We start from the raw sequence: 24127 nt of genomic DNA, 5'->3' as shown, positions 1-24127 counted from the left end.
TGCTGCCTTCACGTGCTATCGGAATTATCGTAAATACAAGTTTCCCACTCGGAAGTTTTACATGAACGACCACTCAAGTAGTAATTACGACTGGGAAACTTTCAACATGGCAGAGGTATACGGTTTCATAGTATATGACAGGTTTATTCATTATTTTAAATAGAGCTAATTGTTAGCGTTTGCCATTTCGGCCATATTCATTTATGTACAGTATATCAGCCATGTCTCCGGTCTGACAATAAAGCACTTGAATGCGACGTACTAATAATTACAACTTAGGGTGTGGGAAGTATGATCATACCAATAGCACAAGCATTACTCAATATTACTCGATATTAACTATTTGTTTATAGAACTGTTGTATGAAAGCATTAAAACACTGTGCTGATATTCAGAACAACAGTACTCTTGCTTGTGTGACATTGCTTAAAAGACCCCAAATGCACACTGCACTTGATTTTTTCCCTTTTTGACTGTTTTTTTTTTTCTTCCCACTAGCAATTCAGATACAGCTTGATCTTGTACATTATACTGTGAGAAAATCCTCTTAAATATAAAATCTCATGAGGATTTTCAAACATCCTTCCAACGCAACATCCAATCAAGCATATACATGATAAACCAAGTTCAAATAATTATTTTAGATAATTTGGTCTTGGAAGAATTTAGGAGAAATGCTTGAGTTCATATTGAAATCACGTTTGATTGGACACTTTGGTATCTTGGCAAATCTGAACATGGTTTGTGACATTGGAGACATGGAAGAGTGTAGACACAAAGATTAGTCCACAGATTAATGGGGACTTTTTCCCGGAATAAAAATCAGCAGAAAATCAGGACATTTCAATGTCAATATGAATTAAAACTGATGCTGTTCCTGGTCTTGTGAGTTATTCATCAGTGCACATTTTTCTATTGAAAAAATTTTTGTCTTCATGATCTTTTATCAAAATGTAATAAATTAAAAACGTTTTTTACGTTGACTACAAAAGTCTCATCTCATTTCTGGGATAATTTTCTGTTTAGTAATAACTTGCACAATTTAGTCAAAATGCAATCCAAAACATTTATTTAAAAAATATTGTAAGCATCTTGAGAATTTGTACTCATTAGCAGGTATTATTCAGTTATTATAGAATCAGTGCATTGATAGCATGGCAGTTGCTGTTTCGATCTGAATCATGACATCAAGATGTGGCTGCTCAGCATGAGAGAATGTGAGATGGTGGAGAGCTCAAAAAGACAAGATGAGCAGGGTGGCTAATTAACCAAGCAGAAATAAACCAGCTGTAATTCTACTGTGAGACTTCTGTGCTTCACTTAATTGAGACTCCCAGCCACCCAGGAGAAAGAAATTGTGTCTTCTTGAGTCTTGTGTTGTGACAGTTTTTTTAAAGAGATCACAGTAGTGAGCAGGGACTAAAAAATGGTTCAAGGAATGAAAATGAATTAAATTTTTAGCAGAACGTAAACGGAACATGTCGGAAAGTGATTTTCAATTGTTCTAGAGTGAAAACGTTATTTTTAAATGCTGTAAACTGGATATAACTGGTTATTCTTGTTTCCATGAAAAAATGCCAAAGAGTTTATCACAGTACTGTATATTTTTGGAACAAATGAAACATGTGCTTTAATCCTGAAGTAAACTGCTGCATCACACATTTCTTTGTCTAATTGGCCATTGTGGATGTCGTATTCTGTGAATGAAGACCTTTTTAACAACTATGTATAATTACTACATTTACATGCACGGCTAATCCAGATACAAGGAAAACATTATTAGATGTAAGAATACTTTTCTCACTTAACTGTTAATTAACTGTATGCTTATGATTTCTATTGTGATAAATCGGTAATTTATTGTTTATTTTGAAGCAAGTGGCTTATTTTGATCTTGTTTTCCCAGACCAGATTGCTTGCTTCTCTTGTGAGATCTGGCAATGCTGCAATTGGTATTTCACCCACACCTTAGCATGTTATTAACCATTCTTTTATTTTGTTCTAACCGGTAACCACTTGTAAAGGGGGCTACAGAAACTTTTATCCGGAACCAGAATTTTAGGCGTGTTTGCAATGTTGTCTGATCAGAAACTAATAATAAACGTGGTATTTTTTATATAATTTTATTATATTTAAAAAATAAGTGAAAAGTCCAATAAGATTGCTTTTCCCCGTCTGTCGCTCACTTCGACGTTGTGTCGAAGAAGCGACACTAGGGGTCTCTCTTGAGTGCCGAATATGCCTCTGATCTATGAAAAAAGGCCAATGGGAATTAGGCAGACAGTATTTGCCCCGCCCCCAGACATACGGGTATAAAAGCGGGTAAATACGTCGAGTTCATTCAGAAATTTTCTTCAGAGCCGATGGTTGTGTTGCTGTCAGCTGTTCCTGTATTCCTCTGATGCTTGCCTGTTGGATTCGAGGGCGACTTTCTCCTTCTCTGGACGGCAGTGCAGTTTGGCCCTGGGCGCTTCGACAGTGCAAGAAACTTAAAAGAGTTTATAAAAGACTGATTTTCTCTGAAAGAGTTATTTCCTCTAAAAGAGCAATACGCAGCTGGCATTGAATATACTTTTCAGGACGCGTCTTTATAAAGATGCCCTTCCGCCCCTGCGTAGTTCCTGGATGCGGTAGCGTGCTCTCCGCTTTAGACAGCTCGTTGTCTCGTGTGTCTAGGTTGCGATCACAAGTGGATGGTTCATGTTCTCACCGCAAAAGCATGACCATGGCAACGTTGCGGTCGCGGCTCGCTTTCAACAGGAAGCACGCCACTCCAGCCACCCCCCCGCATTGCTCCTTCTTCCCACGGGACTGAGGACGGTGCGGCTGGTGATGGAGGCGATCTGGGGATGGCAGCGGGTGCAGCTCCACCGGGTACGCCCCCTCGGACCACCCGCCCCCAGCACGCTCGTTGACTCCCGTCCGTGCTCGAGTGCAACAGCGGCTCGCCTCACAGCCAGCCTGCCTATCCTCTAGAGCTCGAGGTAGATGAGCTTGCCGCTGCAACAGAGAACATGGCGTCTGACGCTGAGGACTCCCCTGGGCTGCTGCCTTCGGGTCTGCATGCCCAGGCTGAGTCCGACATGCAGATGTCCAATATGCTTGCCCGGGCCACCGCCAGCGTGGGGCTGGACTGGAACCCTCCGTCCTCCCCACAGGCATCGCGGTTGGATGACTGGTTCCTGGGGGCTCCGCGCCGCTCACAGCCGTGCCTCGCCACCTTCAGGCCAGGCACAACGTTGCCTTTAAAACTGTTGCGCTTCACCTATGCCCCGAAAACCCTACCACCTGGCGGGGTCACCCTGTACTCCCCTCCAAGGCCTGTAGGACAACATCGTCACTGACGGCCAAAGCCTACAGCGCCGCCGGACACACCGCTTCCGCCCTGCATGGCATGGCCCTCCTGCAAGTCCACCAGGCCAAGGCACTCAAAGATCTGCACGGGGTAGCCCTGATCCCGACATGCTGCAGGAACTGTGCTCAGTGACCGCGTTCACTCAGGCAGGCGATGGCCACACTCTTGGTCCAGGAACATCACCTTTGGGTGAACTTGGTCGAGATGCGTGAGACCGACAAAGTGCGCTTCCTCAACGCCCCTGTCTCCCAGTTCGGCCTCTTCGGTAACACCGTCGAGGACTTCATCCAGCAGTTCTCCGTGGTGAGGAAACAGACGGAGGCTATCTCACATATTCTGCCCCGCCGCAAGCCTGCCGCCATGGGCCATGCCCCGTCTGCTCACCGAGGGCGTCGTCCTGCGGCGAAGAAATGCCCTGCTCCGCCGCAACCTGAGCCCAGTGCTCAGCCCACACGTCGAGCACCCCGCAGGAAGTCGACGCCCCCGCCGCATGGGCCCCCTCGAGGACCCGTAAGGCTCCCAGGCGCTCCTGAGGTGATCCAGGTAAGCAGACTGCTCCGTCCCCCGGTGGAGGGCCGGGAGGAGAATCTCTTGTTGGATTTATTTCATTTACCCACATCCTTTGTCTCTGGGTCACCTGGGCTGCAAATGCCGTTCTCACGGCACTCTGACGCCACACCTCAACAGTCCTGGCACGCTGGATCCGGACCCTCCGCCCTCAGCCCCACGACTGTTCCCTGGCCGGCCTGTTCTGACGAGTCCAGAGGACCTCCTCCTCAATCACGAACCCGTCCCTTGCTGGGAGTGTGGAGCAAGGTAAGTGCTTTGAGTCTTTTCTCAGCACTAGAGCCTCGGGACGCATTCGAGACCCCCCTTCGAGCCGCTAGACTCAGTTGGACTCAGGGCCCTCTCTCTCAAAATGGCCCTGCTGATCGCGCTCGCCTCCATCAAGAGGGTCGGGGACCTGCAAGCATTCTCTGTCAGCGACACTGGCCTGGAGTTCGGTCCGGCAGACACATATGTGATCCTAAGACCACGAACGGGCTACGTGCCCAAGGTTCCTACCACGGCCTTCAGAAGATCAGGTAGTGAGCCCTAGAGACCCCTAGTGTCGCTTCTCCGACACAACGCCGTGCTGTAGCAACTCCCTCCTCTCCGAGGCTGGATCTACCACCGCGTAATTTTTTCCACATAGGTCCTTGTAATGTATTCGCCACCTTTACCTCCCCTGCAGGGTAGGTGTGGTCTCCTCAGGGTCCTTTCCCCCTGAAAGAATAGGAAACTGGGTAAGACCCCCTTCCCTTGATGCATGTAAGGGCCCCGGCCGTGATTACTCTATGCGAGAACCATAGAGAGAAAAGAGGCCCAGCCAGGCTTGGCCCGTTCCCAGGTTGGCAAGCATCACCTTGTTCCCCTCATCAGGGTAACCAGAAGGATTCTGATGACTTTATGGGGCATTGGGGAAGGGTACGTGCAGTCTGATACAGCTGGTCGCGTTTGCACGTGAGAATACCTGCCCGCTTCTGTATCATCAGTTCAAGTACACGGCTCAGCGCATGGCATGATTTAAGTGGGACCCATAGTGTTGCTTCTCCGACACAACGTCGAGAGAGCGACAGAAGGGGAACGTCTAGGTTACGTATGTAACCTCCGTTCCCCGATGGAGGGAACGTGACGTTGTGTCCTCCCAGCCACGTCACTGAGCCGAGCCACTGTTGTGGCCGGACCATTTCCGGCTCCTCAGAAAAATCCTGAATGAACTCACCGTATTTGCCCGACTAAATACCTGTATGTCCGGGGGCGGGGTATGCAAATACTGTCTGCCAACTTCTCATTGGCCTTTTTTCATAAGTCAGAGGCATATGTCGGTGCTCAAAAGAGACCCCTAGTGTCGCTTCTCCGACACAACGTCTCGTTCCCTCCATCGGGGAACGGAGGTTACATACGTAACCTAGACGTTAGTGTTACTATAGTAAATTCAAGGGTGGTCATGTAGAATTCTGTGCAGAGTTAAACAAATTCTGCTTCCCGCACCGTGCTGGTTCTAGCAGTGCTGCAATGATCAGAGGTGCACGTTTAAGAGCTCGAGACTGATCTGTGAGTAAAAACGCACCTGCTTTGCGCTCGCGCTGCTCTGTCCATTGAGCCATATTCACTTACAAAGCCATACAGGTGCATTTGCGGAGGTTGTGACTTCACCTGTCTCTTTGTCGCTGCTAAACCAGATACTTCAGATGTGTTGCCAGATTTCAGAATCAGATGAGCAGCGGTGTCATACCAACCCAAATAATTGAGAAAAAACAGAAAAAAATATACTCCATGTCTAGATAAACATTTTAATGCCAACAGGAACTTGACAATAGACGTGATTAACATGACTGATAAATGCCCCTCATTTGTAACCTTACTGCGCCCTCTCTACTATTTTGCACTCAGTGCCCCCTGGCATCCTTTGAATGCATCCGGTACCACCCCTGTTGGGAACCCCTGCTTTAGTGATTCAGGGGCTAAACCAGAGTAGACAGTGTGTGTAAATAACCGCCACTTTAACTGGGTGCAATAAATTCTTAATGAATTCCCCCTGCGTTTTTGTAAAAATGTAGATTATATAAATTATTGTATGAATCATCATAATGGGCTGTTTCCTAATGCATCGAAACTTATGTAGTACATGAAAATCATCGTAGATCTGCGAGTGCTCTGGAGTTATCTTAGAGTGAATTGAAAGGAGACCGACTCATGCAGTACAGAAAAACAAAACGTAACCCTATAATGTTGTGCATATTATATTTGGTACATAATATTTTAAAGCATCTACATCATCAACATGATGCATACTTAGCTGAAAAACCTGTTGTATGCAATGTACTAGATGTCTACTACATCCTGGTGGAAGTGTCTGTGTTCTTCTGGAAGTAGAAAACCGTGTTATATAATTTCCAAAATGGCTGCCTTAGTATTGCGATGCACATTTTGCTGATTTTGATCAAGTAAAAGTAGGTTTTACAATTTTGCTTTTGTAAAATGTCAATATAGCTTTTGGTGCATAAAATGCATATGATAATAATTGTTCCCCGTCTGTCACTCAGTCGACGTTGTGTCGCTGATTTGACACTAGGGGTCGCTCTTGCGGAGCGCGGCCATCTCTGATTTTGAGAAACGGCCAATGAGAATTGGCGTGTGGAATTTGCATGCCACTTCCCCGGACATACGGGTATAAAAGGAGTGACGCTGCAAATACACATCAGATATCTTTTTCGGAGCCGAGAGAGCAGTCGTAGAGCTGAACTACTCTGCTGTTCCAGTCATCTCTGCAAGCTGTTGGCTTTACGGCGCTTTCCAGCGGTCCTCCCCCTCGCATACTACGTTGTGCTGAGCATACACCCCTGGGCGCTTCAGCAGCTGATAAAAGAGTTACGGACTGAATAACTTCGTTTATATATACATTTATACTCTTGTATACATATATATATATATATATATATATATATATATATATATATATATATATATAAAAAACATTAAAAGAGTGGCACAAACGGTGAAGCGTCTTTTTCAAGATGTCTTTCACTGCGAGAGCATGCCCATGGCTACGCTGCGGTCGCGCCTCGCACTCGTAATAGCGCGGGGCACCCCAGCCACTCCCCGACTCGGTCCTTCTACCCACGGGTATGAGGCAGTGTCGGCTACGCTGAGGGCGATATGGGGACCTCAGTGGGAGCCTCTCCGCCGGGTACAACCCCACGGACCTCCCACTCCCCGCCGCGCTCGTATGCTCCAACCGAGCGCTGGGGCGCGGTTGCCGGCTGGCTTCATAGCGGACCCGCGATCACGTTCGGAGCGCATGACGACGATGAGATTCCGATCGCGGCATCGGAGAGCAGGTTTGTCATGTCTGATGCTGAAGACTCGGCTGAGCTCCCACCCTCGGGTGCGGCAGCTCAGTCGCAGGCTGACGCGGAGCTGACAGCAATGCTTGCCCGGGCAGCCGCGAGTGTCGGGCTGGAGTGGAACCCTCCACTCCCCCCCGAACCCTCGCGGCTCGACGATTGGTACCTGGGGCCGGAGCGCCGCTTACGGCCACGCTCTGCCCCGTTCCTTTCTTCCCAGGGGTGCATGAGGAGCTTACGTGCTCGTGGCGCGCGCCTTTCACTGCCCGCTCACATGAGCGGTAAGCTCCTCCGCTCTCACTACCCTCGACAGCGGGGCGGCAAGGGGCTACACGGCGATTCCCCAGGTGGACCAAGCGGTCGCGGTGCACTTATGCCCGCAAAACGCCTCCACCTGGCGGAACCGCCCGACGCTTCCGTCCAGGGCCTGTAGGCCGACGTCGTCTCTGACGGCTAAAGCCTACAGCGCTGCTGGACACGCCGCCTCCGCCTTACATGCATGGCACTCCTGCAGGTGCACCAAGCCAAGGCACTTAGAGAACTACACGAGGGTAGTCCTGACCCGGGTCTAATGCAGGAGCTGAGTTCGGCGACCGACTTCGCCCTCTGGGCAATGAAGGTCACGGCGCGGGCTCTCGGGCAGGCGATGTACACCTTGCTGGTCCAGGAGCGCCACCTATGGCTCAACCTGGTCGAGTCGCGAGAGGCTGACAAGGTTCGTTTCCTTGACGCCCCCATCTCCCAGGTTGGGCTGTTTGGCGACACCGTTGGAGACTTCGCCCGGCAGTTTACAACGGTAAGGAGGCAGACGGAGGCTATACAGCATATCCTGCCCAGGCGGAGCTACAGGCCCCGCACCCCGTCTGCTCATTGCCCAGCGCGTCCCCCTGCGGTACCAACACCAGCTCCACCACAGCCCGTCCCTCGGGGCTGGCCCCGGCACGGAGCTACCTGCAGGACGGCAACGCCACCCGCATCATGGCCGGCCGCCAAGAACCCTAAGAAGGCTTCAAAGCGCCCCTGAGACGGGCAGCCCTGGGACTCAGGGAACTGCACTTCGGGAGCTGGTAAGCAGACCACTCCCTCCCCCGCCGGAGGGGCGGGTGGAGAATCCTTATTTCCTTTTGAAATTTATTTCAAAATGTGGGTACCGTGGAGAATCTGTGGAGAATCCTTATTTCCTTTTGAAATTTATTTCAAAATGTGGGTACCGCACGCCCGTTGGGGTCTTCCGCTTCCACGTGTCCAGCCGCGGCACAACCCCGCCCCCGAGCCGACGGTATACGCGGGCCACGAGGACGAAATTCTTCCTCCCCCATCCCAGGCTGTTCCAGGAGCGGTCACACGGAGCCAGGTAAGTGCTTCGATGTCCCTAGACTCAGCACCCCGGGCTCCGCCCCGTCGCGAGGCCCCGCCTGCCGGTACATCTGACCCTATAGTCCCCTTGGTCCCTCTCGCTCGGAGTTTGGGGGCGTGGCTCGCGCTCCCCAACCCGCCGCGTTGGTTGATCAGGACAGTCCGACTCGGCTATGCGATTCAGTTCGCCAGGCGCCCGCCCAGGTTCAACGGCGTCCGCCCCACCATGGTGAAAGGCGAGAACGCCGCTGCCTTGCATGCGGAAATCGCCTCCCTTCTACAGAAGGGCGCGATAGAGCCTGTCCCTCCAGCCGAGATGAAGAAGGGGTTTTACAGCCCCTACTTCATCGTACCCAAAAAAGGCGGCGGGTTGCGGCCAATCCTCGACCTGCGAGTTCTGAACCGGGCTCTGCACAGACTCCCGTTCAAGATGCTTACACAGAGACGCATTCTAGCGAGCGTCCGGCATCTGGATTGGTTCGCGGCGGTAGACCTGAAGTAAGACGAGTCGAGAGACAAGCATGGCGCCACGGCACACACCGCGTCCTTGTCACGCAGACGTGTTGCCGCTCTCTCAGCCCCTGGTCAGACCTAGCGTTCTTATGGGCAGGAGTTCCCCTAGGCCAGGTCTCCAGGCACGTCGTGGTTACGACAGATGCCTCCAAACGGGGCTGGGGTGCCGTGTGCAGCGGGCACTCAGTGTGATCTGGAGTCGATTCAGCCAAGCGCAGGTAGACCTGTTCGCTTCCCCGGAATCCTCCCATTGCCCACTCTGGTACTCTCTGGCTGAGGCCCCCCTCGGCACAGATGCCTTGGCACACAGCTGGCCCCCGGGGCTTCGCAAGTATGCGTTTCCCCCAGTGAGCCTACTTGCACAGACGTTGTGCAAAGTCAGGGAGGACAGGGATCAGGTCCTCTTAGTGGCCCCTTATTGGCCCTCCCGGATCTGGTTCTCGGACCTCACGCTCCTCGCGACAGCCCCCCCCCCGGTGAATTCCCCTGAGGAAGGACCTTCTTTCTCAGGGTCAGGGCACCATCTGGCACCCGCGACCAGACCTCTGGAATCTCCATGTCTGGCCCTTGGACGGGACGAGGTAGACTTAGGTGGCCTTCCACCCACGGTGGTAGACACAATCACTCAGGCGAGAGCCCCCTCAACGAGGCGTCTTTACGGCCTGAAGTGGCATCTGTTTGCTCAGTGGTGTTCTTCCCATGGTGAAGACCCCCAGAGATGCGCAGTTGGATCAGTGCTTTCCTTTCTGCAGGAAAGGTTGGAGGGACGGCTATCCCCCTCCACCTTGAAGGTGTATGTAGCCGCTATATCGGCACATCACGATGCAGTGGAAGGTAAGTATTTAGGGAAGCACAACTTGATCATCAGGTTCCTGAGGGGCGCGAGGAGGTTAAACCCCCCCAGGCCGCACCTCGTTCCCTCGTGGGACCTCTCCGTGGTCCTTCGGGGCCTTCGGGGAGCTCCCTTTGAGCCCCTTGAGTCAGCAGAGCAAAAGGCGCTCTCTCTGAAGACCGCCCTCCTGACGGCGCTCACCTCCATCAAGAGGGTAGGGGACCTGCAGGCGTTCTCTGTGCCTAGAGTTCGGTCTGGCTTACTCTCACGTCATCCTGAGACCCCGACCGGGCTATGTGCCCAAGGTTACCATGACCCCCTTTAGGGATCAAGTGGTGAACCTGCAAGCGCTGCCCCTGGAGGAGGCAGACCCAACCTTTACGTTGCTGTGTCCGGTGTGTGCTCTTCGCATCTACTTGGACCGCACGCAGAGCTTTAGAAGCTCCGAGCAGCTCTTTGTTTGCTTTGGCGGACAGCGGAAGGGACGCTGTCTCCAAACAGAGGATCGCCCACTGGGTCATCGATGCCATCACGATGGCATACCACGCCCAGCATGTGCCGCCCCCTGCTGGCCTACGAGCCCATTCTACCAGGGGCGTTGCGGCTTCATGGGCGTTGTCTCATGGCGCCTCTCTAGCAGACATATGTAGAGCCACGGGTTGGGCAACACCTAACACCTTTGCGAGGTTCTATAACCTCAGGGTTGAGCCAGTTTCGTCCCATGTGTTATCAGGTGACACAAACAGGTAAGTTTGGGTCAGCCGGCCGGGTGTATCGCTTGTGCATAGCGCCTTTCCCTTCCCTTGAGGTGAAGACGTGCGCTCTTTTCCCCAGTTGCGTTCGCAGGAAGTGTGAACCCTGGACGTTATTCCTCCCTAGCCTAGCGGCCGTTGAGTCTTCGGAGAGGCTCACTGCCGCCCCGGTACGGGCGTCACCAGGCCCCCGTACTGAGGTAAGTGCTCCACATGTACTGGTTGCCCCCTTCGGCAACCCCGTGTGACGTATATCCCGCAAAATGGTTTCCCTACCGGCAAACCGCGTCTTCCTTGAACAGAGGGTCCTCGGCCCCTCCTTTGGGTAGGGTCTACCACGGCGCCGTTCCACACGATGTGCTTCTGCTGCTGGCTGGTAAGACCGTGTGTGTATTCCACCTAAACCCCCCCCCTCGGGGCCGGGTGTGGTCTCCGCGGTGTCCTCCTCTTTGGAGGGACACCCCCCAGCTTGGACCATTTATAATTGGCCCCCAGCCGAACGATTGCGTTCCTTTTACAGGGGAGAAAAATAGAGAGAAGGCCCCGGCTGGGCCAGCCAGTCCTTATACTTCTGAGCAGTTAGCTGTTCCCCCTAGGTGCAGGTGACCGCTTCATGCTTGCCAGTGTGTTGGGGTAGTTATGCGACGGCTTGCTGCGCTGGCTACGAGGTACACAGAGGTTTGCCCGTCTCTCACCACTTGTCTGCGTAACTCGGTTCAGCTCTGTGGCGTTTTCCATGGGACCCCTAGTGTCAACTCAGCGACACAACGTCGACTGAGTGACAGACGTGGAACGTCTCGGTTACTGACGTAACCTCCGTTCCCTGATGGCGGGAACGAGATGTTGTGTTCCCGCTAGCCACAATACTGAATCATCCGCTGAAAGCGCCGGGTCTTTGGCTCGGCTCCTCAATGCGATACCTGATGTGTATTTGCAGCGTCACTCCTTTTATACCCGTATGTCCGGGGGAGTGGCATGCAAATTCCACACGCCAATTCTCATTGGCCTTTTCTCAAAATCAGAGATGGCCGTGCTCCGCAAGAGCGACCCCTAGTGTCAACTCAACTTTTTTGTTGACTAAATTTATATGCCATTTTAGTCAGAGTAAAACTGAAATATTGACAAAATTATTTTTCTCAAAACACTAAAACTATATAAAAAAAATATAATAAATAAATAAATAAACCTGTAAAAAATCAACACTGTTAGTGACATTGTTGAGTTCTCTTTCGAAACTCTACAGGAGACAAATAAGAATATTAAGGTCTTTTTATTTTTCATTAGAAAAATCTGAGGAGCAAAGTCTAAAACAGAAGTTTCCATCAGATTCCTCAACAAGAACCAAACGACCCAAGAATTAAACACCTTGTATATCTTTATTGTCTTGAACCAAGAGGATACACAATTAGAAATACTCAAGGCTTTGCTACATCTCAACTAACAACAGCATAACATTTCAAAAATCCTTTTTTTCTGACAACAAATATAAAAATGGAAAAAGAGCAGACTTGTGACCGAACACAGCAGAAAAATCAAGCTTTGGCAGACATTTCACCAAATCATCTCAGAGTCCAAGTTTTTGTCCCTGGTTAATTGCAAGCATAGACACCAGCAAAAGCAAGTCACAAAGATCTAGACACTTCTGCTCATCCATTGAGAAACAGTGATGATATTACAATGTGTCCGACGGAGATAAACACCATGGCTCATAGGTTATTTACATTGAGGTTCAAAGTAGGAACCATATTTTCTGTACATATGCTATATGTTCTTTTGCTGTTCTACTGTTATCCTATATCAGCATTTAATTAATATGTCATAATAGGTTGTACATAAAATTGAATGTAACAAGTACAGTAGGTTTTGTTAAAACGTTTAAAACAAGTGAGAGCATGTATTTAAATGTTTTAGCACAAAAACTCTCTTTGTTTTTATCATGCCTTTCGAGATTGTATTGTCACCTAACTACATGAGGGCATATGGGTATTCTGCTCTCAGAATGGGTCATTGACACTCACAGACAATGTGGGGATAACGCTTGACAAGATTGCAGAGTCATGCCTTTGTACAAACAAAATGATATTGTAAAGGGATAGTTCAAGCAGAAATGAATACAAAACGTACAAAAATGTACAATAAATAATGATAAATAAAAAACTACGCAGCAAAGAAATTAACCATTGGGAATATAAGGAACAATGTGGAAATTGTAGGTAATTCCTTTGTGATGTAAGTGATGACAAGGCAACACTGATAATCTCATTGGTTGTCTGTGTTGGGAGGCTTGACATCATGTTGGTTGGTGCCAGCGGGGAGCCATGGAGAAACGGAGCGGGAGGTGGTCTGCTTGGCCATGCTGTAGTGGCTGATAACGGTGTAGAAGCGGCCACGAGAGTTGGCATCCTGGGCAGTGTAATAGGCCTCCAGTGAGGCAGGAATACAGCGCTTGTGCTGTGGGGAGATGGGAAGTGGGAATGTGAAATGTTAGAGTTTCTCTTTGTCTATCATCTCCCTTTCAGACAGAATACAGTGAGCTCATCTCATCCACAGAGTGACCCATCCAACTTAACCAATGGTGTGAGATTGGGGCTGGACAATCTGTTTGTACAACCAATAAAATAATGGGACATTTTCTGGAATATGTTTGAAAACAGTGATTATATTTGCAATTTCATTTGGTGATGCTATAGTGGCAGAGAAACTACAAACTTGAGTATTAACACGACATAAGACAATTGGCAATTTTATAAGTGCATAATTTGCCAGCCTCAGACATGGAAAAAATAATGGGCCAAATATTACATTAGCCATATTTCCAAGTGACATACAGTATTTGCACAAAATACTGTAGAGTTTGATTGGGCACACATCCTTTTTCTGCACTTCTTTAAAAGTTGCTAATGGTATTTATTTTGCTATCATACCTATGCACATTTATATGGTTAGCTGCATTTTATTACTAACATATAGCATTGTTTTTTACCTGTTACCCACGACTCTTTCAGAACAATCCTTCAACCAATTTTGAGTCTACACCAGTTCTTGGAAATGTGATCTCTAGGGATGCCATAAAATTTAAATATATCTATTATTGATTGGAATGTCATTTTATCTATTTTGAGGCATCAATACATTCAATTAGCTGACACTTAAATAAGAAGCCTAATTTACATACTTTCCAATTCACTCAAGTAGCTTTCTGTTTAAGTGTGGCGTAATAGTGTTGGGAGACCACAAGAGGTTGATATAACATTTAGCGAAGCTGGTAATGGGTAAGAAAGGCACCTGAAAACACACATAGGACGAGCTGATGTGGCGCATCAGAAGGCAGTCCAAAATTATAAAGGTTTTTGAACAAAGTGACGTTGATGAGTTTGTAGGTTAGTATATGAAACTGCACAAACTGAACAATAAGAAAGGGTGACGTTTATTATGAAATGTCTCTGTATGTAGCATTGAATAGGTCTTTCATTCAAGCTGTTGAACCACAAATACATTCTTGTAACTGAAATACATTATGTAGGCTAAATGAAAGAAACATATACACAATATATAATCCAGTGATGGCTAGAGTAAATAATCTTTGTCCTTTGATAAATTATTTGGGTTGAATTGAATGAAAAACTATATGAGTTGCGCCCTGTGGCACTGCAGAATTTTGACACTGAGCATTGTTGTTGTGTGTGTACCTTTTTACAACAAATCACCATGTTTTTTTAATTGTAATTTTTTTTTATTTTGTGGTATAAGAAACATATTTTTCCTCCCTTTGTCGTATGTGTTGTCACTGCAAAAGGGGTGGAAAATGGTGGAGAGTGAAATGTTTGGATTTGGTGTGATTTTTTTGACCACTTCTTTGTCTTGATTATATTTTCGTTTTGTTTGTGTAATTTGAATTTAGAAATATATTTGGTTTAATTTGTTCGTGTTTCAATAAATATTATTTTTTCAAAAACAAAATCGACTGGTAGAAGTGAAGTGTGTACTTATACAATCACTGTTAATACTAGCCATGATTTGTGTGTCAGTAGATGAAAATGATTAATAATACTTACATTATAATTTAACGGCGCACACATCCAAATTCTTATGAGAATTAAATTTTCCATGCATATAAAAGGAGCGTGTGTCACTGTCATAGAAAAATAACTGGCATTCTTCAAGGACGCAGTTAATGCACAAAAGAACTTAAGTCCATATTTCTATTCTTCTAATTCATTGCATACAATCAATTTACACTCCCAAAGTCTTATGAATGTGCTGTCTTGTGTAAATCGTTGGTGCTTGGGGGAAGGGTCTAGATATGACGCATATGCTGGAATAACCAGAGAAGAACCTCAGAATTAAATGGCACATGGAATATCCTTTCAAAACTTATTTAATGCCCATTGAACATTGGCGATGCACGTAATGCTTGCGCTCTTAAAATAGGGCCCATAGTGTGTTGTCCCCAGTCTCCCCTACATTTCTTTCTATGTAATTAGTTAATTACTGTGAAAACTTTATCCCAGGATTTTGAGATGTTCGTTTTCCAAGACGAACTGTAGGCATTAAATAGAGCTGACATGACGTAATAGTTTATTAAAAGAACACAGGTCCTGTGTGCATCCACTTACCTTGTACACAAAGCCATCAGGGCAGGTGTGGTCATAGGTGAAGGCTTTGTACACCACCAGGAACACTACGCAAGCCAAAAAGGCCAAGGCCAGTACAATAAGGATGGTGACCTGTATGTGAGAAAAGCACATAGTTTATTACAACTGAAAAAAACAGCCTGCTGCCATGAAATTAACGTGACAACAGCACAATTTTTGTGAACCAAAATGATGTGTTTCATTACACGTTTGGCTTAGTTTCCCAGTGAAATAACCAGCAAAAGGGCAAAAGTGAGTGAAACGTTGTCGTAATCAGACGAGGCTTTTAAGGTGAATATTAAATGGATGTTTTAATGAGTAAGACGTACCTCCCTAACCTAAAACTTTACCTAAACTTAACCAATAATGTTTAAAAATATAGTACATGAGATGTAAACAAAACAGACATCCTTACGCTAAGCCAACGATAAACCTAACTGATAGTGTTTTAAAAGCAAATATAACATGAAAAGCAAATTACTGAAGCAAGCAATTCATTTTGTGTCGCTTCTATAGCACTTTCGCATCAATTAAACTTTAGTTTTGAGCATCCTAGCCTGGGCTTCAGGCTCAATCTCCAAGTCCAAAGTCTAACACTTTATCAGGTGAGCTAGAGCGGAAGTTAATCACATTGGATTAAGTGTGTAAATATAGGTGGGTCTGTAATACAACTATTAAAATGTATCGTATTTCAAGAGTAAAAGTGTTTCGATATCATAACATAGCAGTGTGAGTAAAAATGTCATGATTTTTGTGAAAATGAATAAAACACACAGTTGTTGTAGCATCTCTAGTGTTCATTTCACCAGTAAACTGCAGTGAAACATAGAAAGTGGCACATAAAACTCAGTTTGCAAATATTTTGTTATAGTAACGTTCATTCTATGAGACTAGGTTGGATAAAACTCACCTGCTTTTATAAATCTAGAGGTCTTTATCTCTCAGAGACCCAGCGTAGCAGAATTGCAACATTTGTTTGCAGTAATCAAAGGTGCAATCAGTATTATTTTCCTCATTAAAAATGTTTTACTCCTAAAGAAATTAATAGTAATTTTGAAACATATGTATAAAATCATGAGCACTTACAAAAGATGAAGTCTCCAGTCATATCTGTAACCATATAAAAGATGTTATATTCTACATGGAGAGGGTCCGCACATAGGGGCTGCCATGTTTGAATCACATGACCAGCTGAATACTACTCATTTAGGCTGTCTCGTTTGGAAGGATGTGTCCTCCGGAGGTCAAATTTGTCGGCCGCATACTTCATCGAGGCTGTCTCGTTTCAGAAACGTGAGTAGGACACTTTGATTGCAGCCTCTGAATGTGACCTTCTTTCACAGATATTTGGAGGATGCAAGAGGTGTATCCTTCTTGGGCACTCACAACCCACAATTATTTATATGTAAATATGTATAATTCTATTAATATATAATTAAAATAAAGTATTAGACTAAAAGTGCACCTGTAAAATATATTTTCTTTCCTCTTACATCATTATAACTCTCCTAAAATGTACCTCATGCATTCCTTCTAAAGGGACTTTGTTCCCTTCTCACTCAAAGCACTCGCGCTTGTTAAAGTGTGCTGTTCTGTCATAGCAGACATGTTGCGTTCCGTTTCTGTTAATCCTACGAAGGCCGTCTCATTTAAATGAGGCTTGTTTAAAGAAGGACGCTCAGTATACTGCAGCCTTCAAAGGACACGACCTGCGGAGGATGCATCCTTCCAAACGAGACACCGCCTTAATCTCATTTACCGTCCTGTTATTTGACACTTTCACTCATTGATTAAAGTAATCATGGCTGACTCTTAATATTTATTTTCTGTAATAGCATCATTAAATTAAATCTATTGTGTTTAAATGATGCTGCATCCACGCCGCTAGGTGTCAGTGTAAGTCCAAGACGACATGTTAAAATGCTCATTTAAACAATGCTAATTTGTTATTAAAATAAAAAATAAAATACAAAAAGCAATTCCTTTTAAATGTCACAGCTTGCTAAAGAACCACAATGTCAAAAGAAAAACGTGCTTAAAATTCTAGATTTCACCCATAGACGTCACATAAATCCACTCCAAAACAAAATATGCTTAATCTACATATCTGTAATCAGTGGCTTCCAAAAAAACATGTTCAAGTAGGAGAAAAGGAAAAACATCATCAGTCTCTAAGCTTGGGTCTCTGAGGGTTAAGTTCAAGTGATAACAATACATTAACTATCAGTCACTATCATTAAATGTCAGTCCTTAGAAAATAAGAAATAAAATGATACATTTAAAGAGGTTTATTTCTCAAGGGATTAAATGCTAATGAAACAAGACAACCTCAAACAATCTTAAAACAACATATAGGTATTCAGTATTCATAACAAAACTGCTTATCTTTATGTTCACCCAGCTATTGATTGCTCAATAAAATATTTGTCAAGATTATCTATCTACATTCTCTGATAAATGTTTATCTTTATCTTGTTTAAAAATGTTTTTACTGGTAAATAAAATTATTAAGTATATACTTTTTTGCAGTATAAAAAGGAATTTTACAATCTCCAATATGAGTTTAAATGTGGTGTAGAAACATGTTGGATGCATTAATTAAGAACTTTTGCACATACTTGTGAAAGACATACATTTATTATGTCCTCACATTAGAGAAATCAAACATCAGTAAATGAATGACATTATGAAACTCTATGCAAAACAGCCCTCCAATTTCCAACCAATTTGTTTTGAAACTGCAAATGCAAAGACAGTACTGGGACTAAACGGTTCGATGGAGACAATAGTATGATCGCTGTCTTTTTCTCCAAGCAGTGCTAATTTTTTTTCACATCAATGTCAACTTCAAGTACACTCACCTCACATGATGCAATGCAATCTGTCATACACTTGTCTCGACAAAGCGGCTCAAACAAGGAATCTATGCAGTCCTCAGAAATCCGAGGCTTAAAGATGGCAATTCTGGGCCAGACCGGACTAATTTGTCAGGGACGATTAGTTTGGTATAAAGGCCACTTTCAGCAGTTTATTCCCAGAAGCAGCAAATGGATGATTTTGACAACCGACTAATTACAATTATGCAAATGGTAATGAAAAATATATGAGAGAAAGCCAGTTGACATGTTCATTTTTCAAAACGCTTATTTCATAAATGGAAACCTGTGTGTTCGGTCAAAGCACTGCTGCCTATTTCTCTAAATCAATCAAAAACGGCCATCACTTATCACAGTCACCATTAACAACTGAAGCCACAGTACTTCAAACAAGCAATGCAATCCAATGAGCTTATTGGAAAATTCCACCCAAGATGGCAGACAATTCAAGATAAACGTTACAAAATGTACTATTACCACGGTTCTGTTGAATGCTTGATTCTCATTGGTTGACAGATGTTCTACTAATTTTTCAGTAAAACTTTTTGTTCTCGAATAGTCGTTTGATCTCATTTAATGCAACATAACATCACATTAAACTCTAAAGATGACACACGAGAGGAGCACTGCAGTTCACGTCTGACTGAGATGAGGAAGAATTACACAAATCACTGTCCAGATGCACACTAAACTTTCCAAATTACGTCAGGTGATGAAGATCGCAACGTATGTTTGAATTATAAAAAAATACCAAATATGTAAATACAGAAGTACTCTCGATGTGGAATAAGTGGAGCTGGAGCAAAACACCCCGACGTTACATCTTTAATGCAGTTACATTTAATGCGTTATAGCTTTATTAAAGTTAAAATAATATGGAAGCAGATCATGTACATAACTACAAACTCTGTCCCAATCTAAGGGGGAGAGATTGAAACTGCATCTGGCTGATGAACACTGTCGAGGGAACACTCATCCACGTGATGGCTTGCAACTTATTGAATCGTAATATATGTCACTCTGCATTTCTTATCGTGATGTAAATTGGCTTATACGCAGCTTTATTAATAAGAGATAGTCTGTTTTTTTTGTGTGAGTTAAAGATGGATTGAAGTGAACAGAAAGGTGAGAGTGATAGTCTTCACCTCATTATACACAGCAACAAAATATGTTTTGGGTTTGTTTTTGTTTTGACATGATTTCCAGTATAAATATCATTGTCCTCCATATCCATATGAACAGATTTATGCATCGTGTCAATACTGGATTAGTAGAATCAGATGACCTTAATCTGTTATTTTGCACTCAATTTATCTACTCTCTCAGCACAGATTGAACAAGCATACAGCTTGATGTCCTTGGCCAAAATTGGTCCCATTTGTATCATGTTGTTAAGGGGGGACTATGCCAAAATGGCTGAGTGCCTTTCATGCACTGAGAAGCATCTAAATTTGAACCACTTTAGCATTTTAAATCAGCCTATGTCCGATGCCCTGATATGACATTTTCATAAAGGTATTCTTTTGTGAATTCAGCATGAGCCTGGAAATTTGGCAACAAATCCACCAATGGAGAAAGGGAGAAAGTCTTGAATTGGAAATATTTTGAAGAGAATACTAGCTTTCTACTCTTAATATTGCTACTGTATGTACATAGAATGTATGCTGTGGACAATTTGCACATTTTCTGTAGGCATGAAAAAACAGGACGACCATTTCAAACATAAAACGCCATTTCAGGTGAAAGCCACTGTGGCGGCACATGCTAAAAGCCTCTACCACATCCCTCATTGTAACCCGGTCACACACACACAAGATGAGACAGTCACAATGTTGGTTGAAAACCGCTTTATTAAATAAAAAAGCAGTCCAGACAAACGTACAAACAAGGGGGCAAATCCAATGAAGAGTAGTCGTGGGAAGCGTGAGGTCAAAAGCCGGGGAATCAAGATAACAATAACAAGAGGGTCGAGGACGGGAAAACAGTTAACAACTAGGGACAAGTGGGAACGGAGACAGGGGAACAAGTTGGCAAGCTAAGAGGTAAAACAGTAGGGAGGTCAAAACTAGACGAGACTAGCAGGGCAACGATACGGGAACTAAATACATACAATAACCAACCCGAGTGAAACGAAAGGGTTGTGATATATATAGGGGAACAAACGAGCGGTGCAGGTGAAACGAATAACTAGGTGATGGGACGAGTGCAGGTGTACATAATAAAGGGGTGATTGAGAAGCGCGTGAGTGCAGGTGGTCATAATGTTCAGGCTGCAGCGAGTGAGACGAGAGCATGAGTCAGAGGGGGGAGAGAGTTTACGAGCGAGAGCTCGTAATAGCAGAACGAGCGTGTGAGCTCGTGAGGGAGGAAACAGAGCGTACGAGCTCAAGGGGGCGGAGCGAGGAAGCGGGAAGCGAGCATGCTCACGGAGTGTATGGGTGCGTGCTCGAGGAAGCGGAGATGGGGCAGAGGAGCGGGGTTCGTGACAGTACTCCCCCCTCTGAATAGGACGGCTCCTGACGGCCACGCTGGGTTGCGTAGCTCGAGGGGACAGAACGAGCGTGTGAGCTCGAGGGGACAGAACGAGCGTGTGAGCTCGAGGGGACAGAACGAGCGTGTGAGCTCGAGGGGACAGAAGGCACAAAAGGGGAATGAAACAGTCCATGGGGGTCAACGGGCAGTTCAAGGCAAGGTCAGGGGAACATAGTGGACAGGCGGGTGGTCGGGAGGTCTAGGGGGCAGCCATAGGGCAGAGACTGGGTCAGGAGGTCTGGAAGGTGACTGGAGGACAGGGACTGGGTCCGGGGGTCTGGAAGGTGACCACCGGACAGGAATAGGGTCCGGAGGCCAGGGAAGAGGCCACAGGACAGGTAGAGGAACGGTAACAAGGGGAGCAGGCAAGACCCAGTGAGGAAAGGTTTCAGGGGCGGAGCCGTAAAAGGCGGAGTCGTGGAGGACTTGGGAGACTGAGCCTTGGAAGGCGGAGCCGTGAGAGACTCGGCAGGCGGGGAATTGAGAGACAGAAGAGGCGGCCGAGGGAGGCTCGGGGGCTCCGGAGGCAGAGCCGAGGAAGGCTCAGGAGACGGAGCCGAGGGAGGTGGAGTCGCAGGAGGGCCCAGGGGCGAGGCCCTGGTGGGCTCTGGAGGTGGAGCCGAAGGAGGCTTTAGGGGCTGAAGGCCTGGAAGGCTCAGGAAGTGGAGCCCATGGTGGTGGCGCCGTAGGAGGCTCCAGAGGTGAAGCCCTGGAAGGCTCTGGAGGCAGAGCCGAGGGAGGTGACGCCGTGGGAGGTGGCGCTGTAGAAGGCTCCAGGAGTGAAGCCCTGGTAGGCTCTGGAGGCAGAGCCGGGGAGGTGATGCCGTGGGAGGTGGCGCTGTAGAAGGCTCCAGGAGTGAAGCCCTGGTAGGCTCTGGAGGCAGAGCCGGGGAGGTGGCGCCGTAGGAGGCTCCAGAGGTGAAGCCCTGGAAGGCTCTGGAGGTGGAGCCAAGGGAGGCTTTAGAGGCGGAGCCGCAGGAGGCTCCAGAGGCGAATCTCTAGAAGGCTCTGGAGTCTTAGGGAGCAGAGCCGTAGGAGGCCCGGGTGGTGGAGCCGTGGAAGGCTCGAGAGGCGGAGCCGTAGGAGGCTCGAGAGGTGAATCTCTAGAAGGCTCTGGAGTCTTAGGGAGCAGAGCTGTAGGAGGCTCGGGTGGTGGAGCCGTGGAAGGCTCAAGAGGCGGAGCCCTAGGAAGCTCTGGAGTCTTTGGGAGCAGAGCCATGAGAGGCTCGGGAGGTGGAGCCGTAGGGAGGCTCTGGAGGGGAGCCGTAGGAGGCTCGGGAGGCAGAGCCATAGGAGCCTCTAGTGGCCGAGCCCTGGGAGGCTCGGGAGGTGGAGCCGTAGGAGGCTCTGGAGGGGGAGCCGTAGGAGGCTCGGGAGGCAGAGCCATAGGAGCCTCTAGTGGCCGAGCCCTGGGAGGCTCGAGAGGCTTGAGGGGGGGAGCCTTGAAAGACTCGAGAGACGAAGCCCTGAGAGGCTTGAGAGGAGGAGGAGCCCTGAAAGACTCGAGAGGGGAGCCCTGAGAGGCTTGAGAGGGGGAGGAGCCCTGAGAGACTCGAGGGGCGGAGCCCTGAGAGGCGGAGGAGCCCTGAGAGACTCGAGAGGCGAAGCCGTGAGAGGCTTGAGGGGTGGAGCCATGAAAGACTCGAGAGGGGACGCCCTGAGAGGCGGAGGAGCCCTGAGAGACTCGAGAGGCGAAGCCGTGAGAGGCTTGAGGGGTGGAGCCATGAAAGACTCGAGGGATGGAGCCCTGAAAGACTCGAGAGGCGAAGCCGTGAGAGGCTTGAGGGGTGGAGCCATGAAAGACTCGAGGGATGGAGCCCTGAGAGACTCGGAGAGGCGAGCCGTGAGAGGCTTGAGGGGTGGAGCCCTGAGGGACTTGAGGGGTAGAGCTCTGGGAGGCTCGTGAGGAGGAGCCCTAGGAGGCTCGTGAGGGGCCCTTGGAGACTCGTGAGGCGGAGCCCGGGAGGGCTCAGAGGGGCGAGCAGAACCCGGCAGAGCCGTGGGAGACTCTGAGGGGGAGCAGAACCCGGCAGAGCCGTGGGAGACTCTGAGGGGGAGCAGAACCCGGCAGAGCCGTGGGAGACTCTGAGGGTGGAGCAGAACCCGGCAGAGCCGTGGGAGACTCTGAGGGCGGAGCAGAACCCGGCAGAGCCGTGGGAGACTCTGAGGGCGGAGCAGAGGTCTGCAGAGCCGTGGGAGACTCTGAGGGCGGAGCAGAGGTCTGCAGAGCCGTGGGAGACTCTGAGGGCGGAGCAGAGGTCTGCAGAGCCGTGGGAGACTCTGAGGGCGGAGCAGAGGTCTGCAGAGCCGTGGGAGACTCTGAGGGCGGAGCAGAGGTCTGCAGAGCCGTGGGAGACTCTGAGGGCGGAGCAGAGGTCTGCAGAGCCGTGGGAGACTCTGAGGGCGGAGCAGAGGTCTGCAGAGCCGTGGAAGACTCTGAGGGCGGAGCAGAGGTCTGCAGAGCCGTGGGAGACTCTGAGGGCGGAGCAGAGGTCTGCAGAGCCGTGGGAGACTCTGAGGGCGGAGCAGAGGTCTGCAGAGCCGTGGGAGACTCTGAGGGCGGAGCAGAGGTCTGCAGAGCCGTGGGAGACTCTGAGGGCGGAGCAGAGGTCTGCAGAGCCGTGGGAGACTCTGAGGGCGGAGCAGAGGTCTGCAGAGCCGTGGAAGACTCTGAGGGCGGAGCAGAGGTCTGCAGAGCCGTGGAAGACTCTGAGGGCGGAGCAGAGGTCTTGAGCACCAGACGAGACTGGGGAGAAGGGGCCCTCTTCCTTCTCTTACGTCTTCGGCCAACAGGGGACGTGGCCATGGGGACGGTCGAGGCTACAGGCGCTGGCTCAGGGGGGGTCGAGGCTACAGGCGCTGGCTCGCTGACCGTGGCAGACATGGGCGCTGGCTCACCGGCCGTGGCGGGCAGGGGCGCTGGCTCGTTGGCCGTGGCGGGCATGGGCGCTGGCTCGTTGGCCGTGGCGGGCATGGGCGCCGGCTCGTTGGCCGTGGCGGGCATGGGCGCCGGCTCGTTGGCCGTGGCGGGCTTCGAGGCTGGGGCCGTGACAGGCCTCGGGACTGGGGCCGTGTCAGGCTTAGGGACTGGGGCCGTGTCAGGCCTCGGGACTGGGGCCGTGGTAGGCTTCGAGACGGGGGTCTTGGTGTGGAGCGCTGGTTCAGTGTCTGCCTCCCCCACAGTGAACGAGGAACCAGAGTACAGTAGGGCGAGGTCAATAAACTGAGCCAGGTTAAGGGGGCAGCGACCACCAGGCATTAATGATGAGGTTGGCTCATTCAGACCACATTGAAAAATGGTCTTCAGAGCCACCTCATTAAAATTCACCTGGTACGCCAGGACACAAAAATCCATAATATAAGCCTCCACGGTTTGGCTCCCCTGACG

At 48.3% G+C, this 24127-nt stretch overlaps 1 protein-coding gene and 1 long non-coding RNA gene across 3 annotated transcripts in view; one reads left to right on the top strand and one right to left on the bottom strand.

Moving 5' to 3' along the window:
• Positions 1-12066: 12066 nt before the first annotated feature.
• The window catches only part of LOC127627493 (neuronal vesicle trafficking-associated protein 2-like), a 69490-nt gene continuing 57429 nt past the window's right edge, over positions 12067-24127 (bottom strand). Inside the window, exons 4-5 of the mRNA XM_052103895.1 lie at positions 15315-15425; positions 12067-13149 (exon numbers count right to left, since the gene is read on the bottom strand). Coding sequence (XP_051959855.1) covers positions 12958-13149; positions 15315-15425 — 303 coding nt within the window. The 3' untranslated portion in view covers positions 12067-12957. The remainder of the gene's footprint in view (positions 13150-15314; positions 15426-24127) is intronic.
• LOC127627494 (uncharacterized) lies at positions 22799-23680 on the top strand. Of its 2 annotated transcripts, none has more exons than XR_007968560.1 (3): positions 22799-23153; positions 23193-23387; positions 23466-23680. It is a non-coding gene; the product is annotated as an uncharacterized LOC127627494 (long non-coding RNA). The 2 variants fall into 2 exon arrangements; XR_007968559.1 differs by having other exon boundaries at positions 23193-23426.

Source organism: Xyrauchen texanus, chromosome 34 (genome assembly GCF_025860055.1).
Source record: "Xyrauchen texanus isolate HMW12.3.18 chromosome 34, RBS_HiC_50CHRs, whole genome shotgun sequence".
NCBI lineage: Eukaryota > Metazoa > Chordata > Actinopteri > Cypriniformes > Catostomidae > Xyrauchen > Xyrauchen texanus.
Note: the sequence above shows the minus strand (reverse complement) of the source record. Positions and strands in the feature narration are given on the sequence as shown.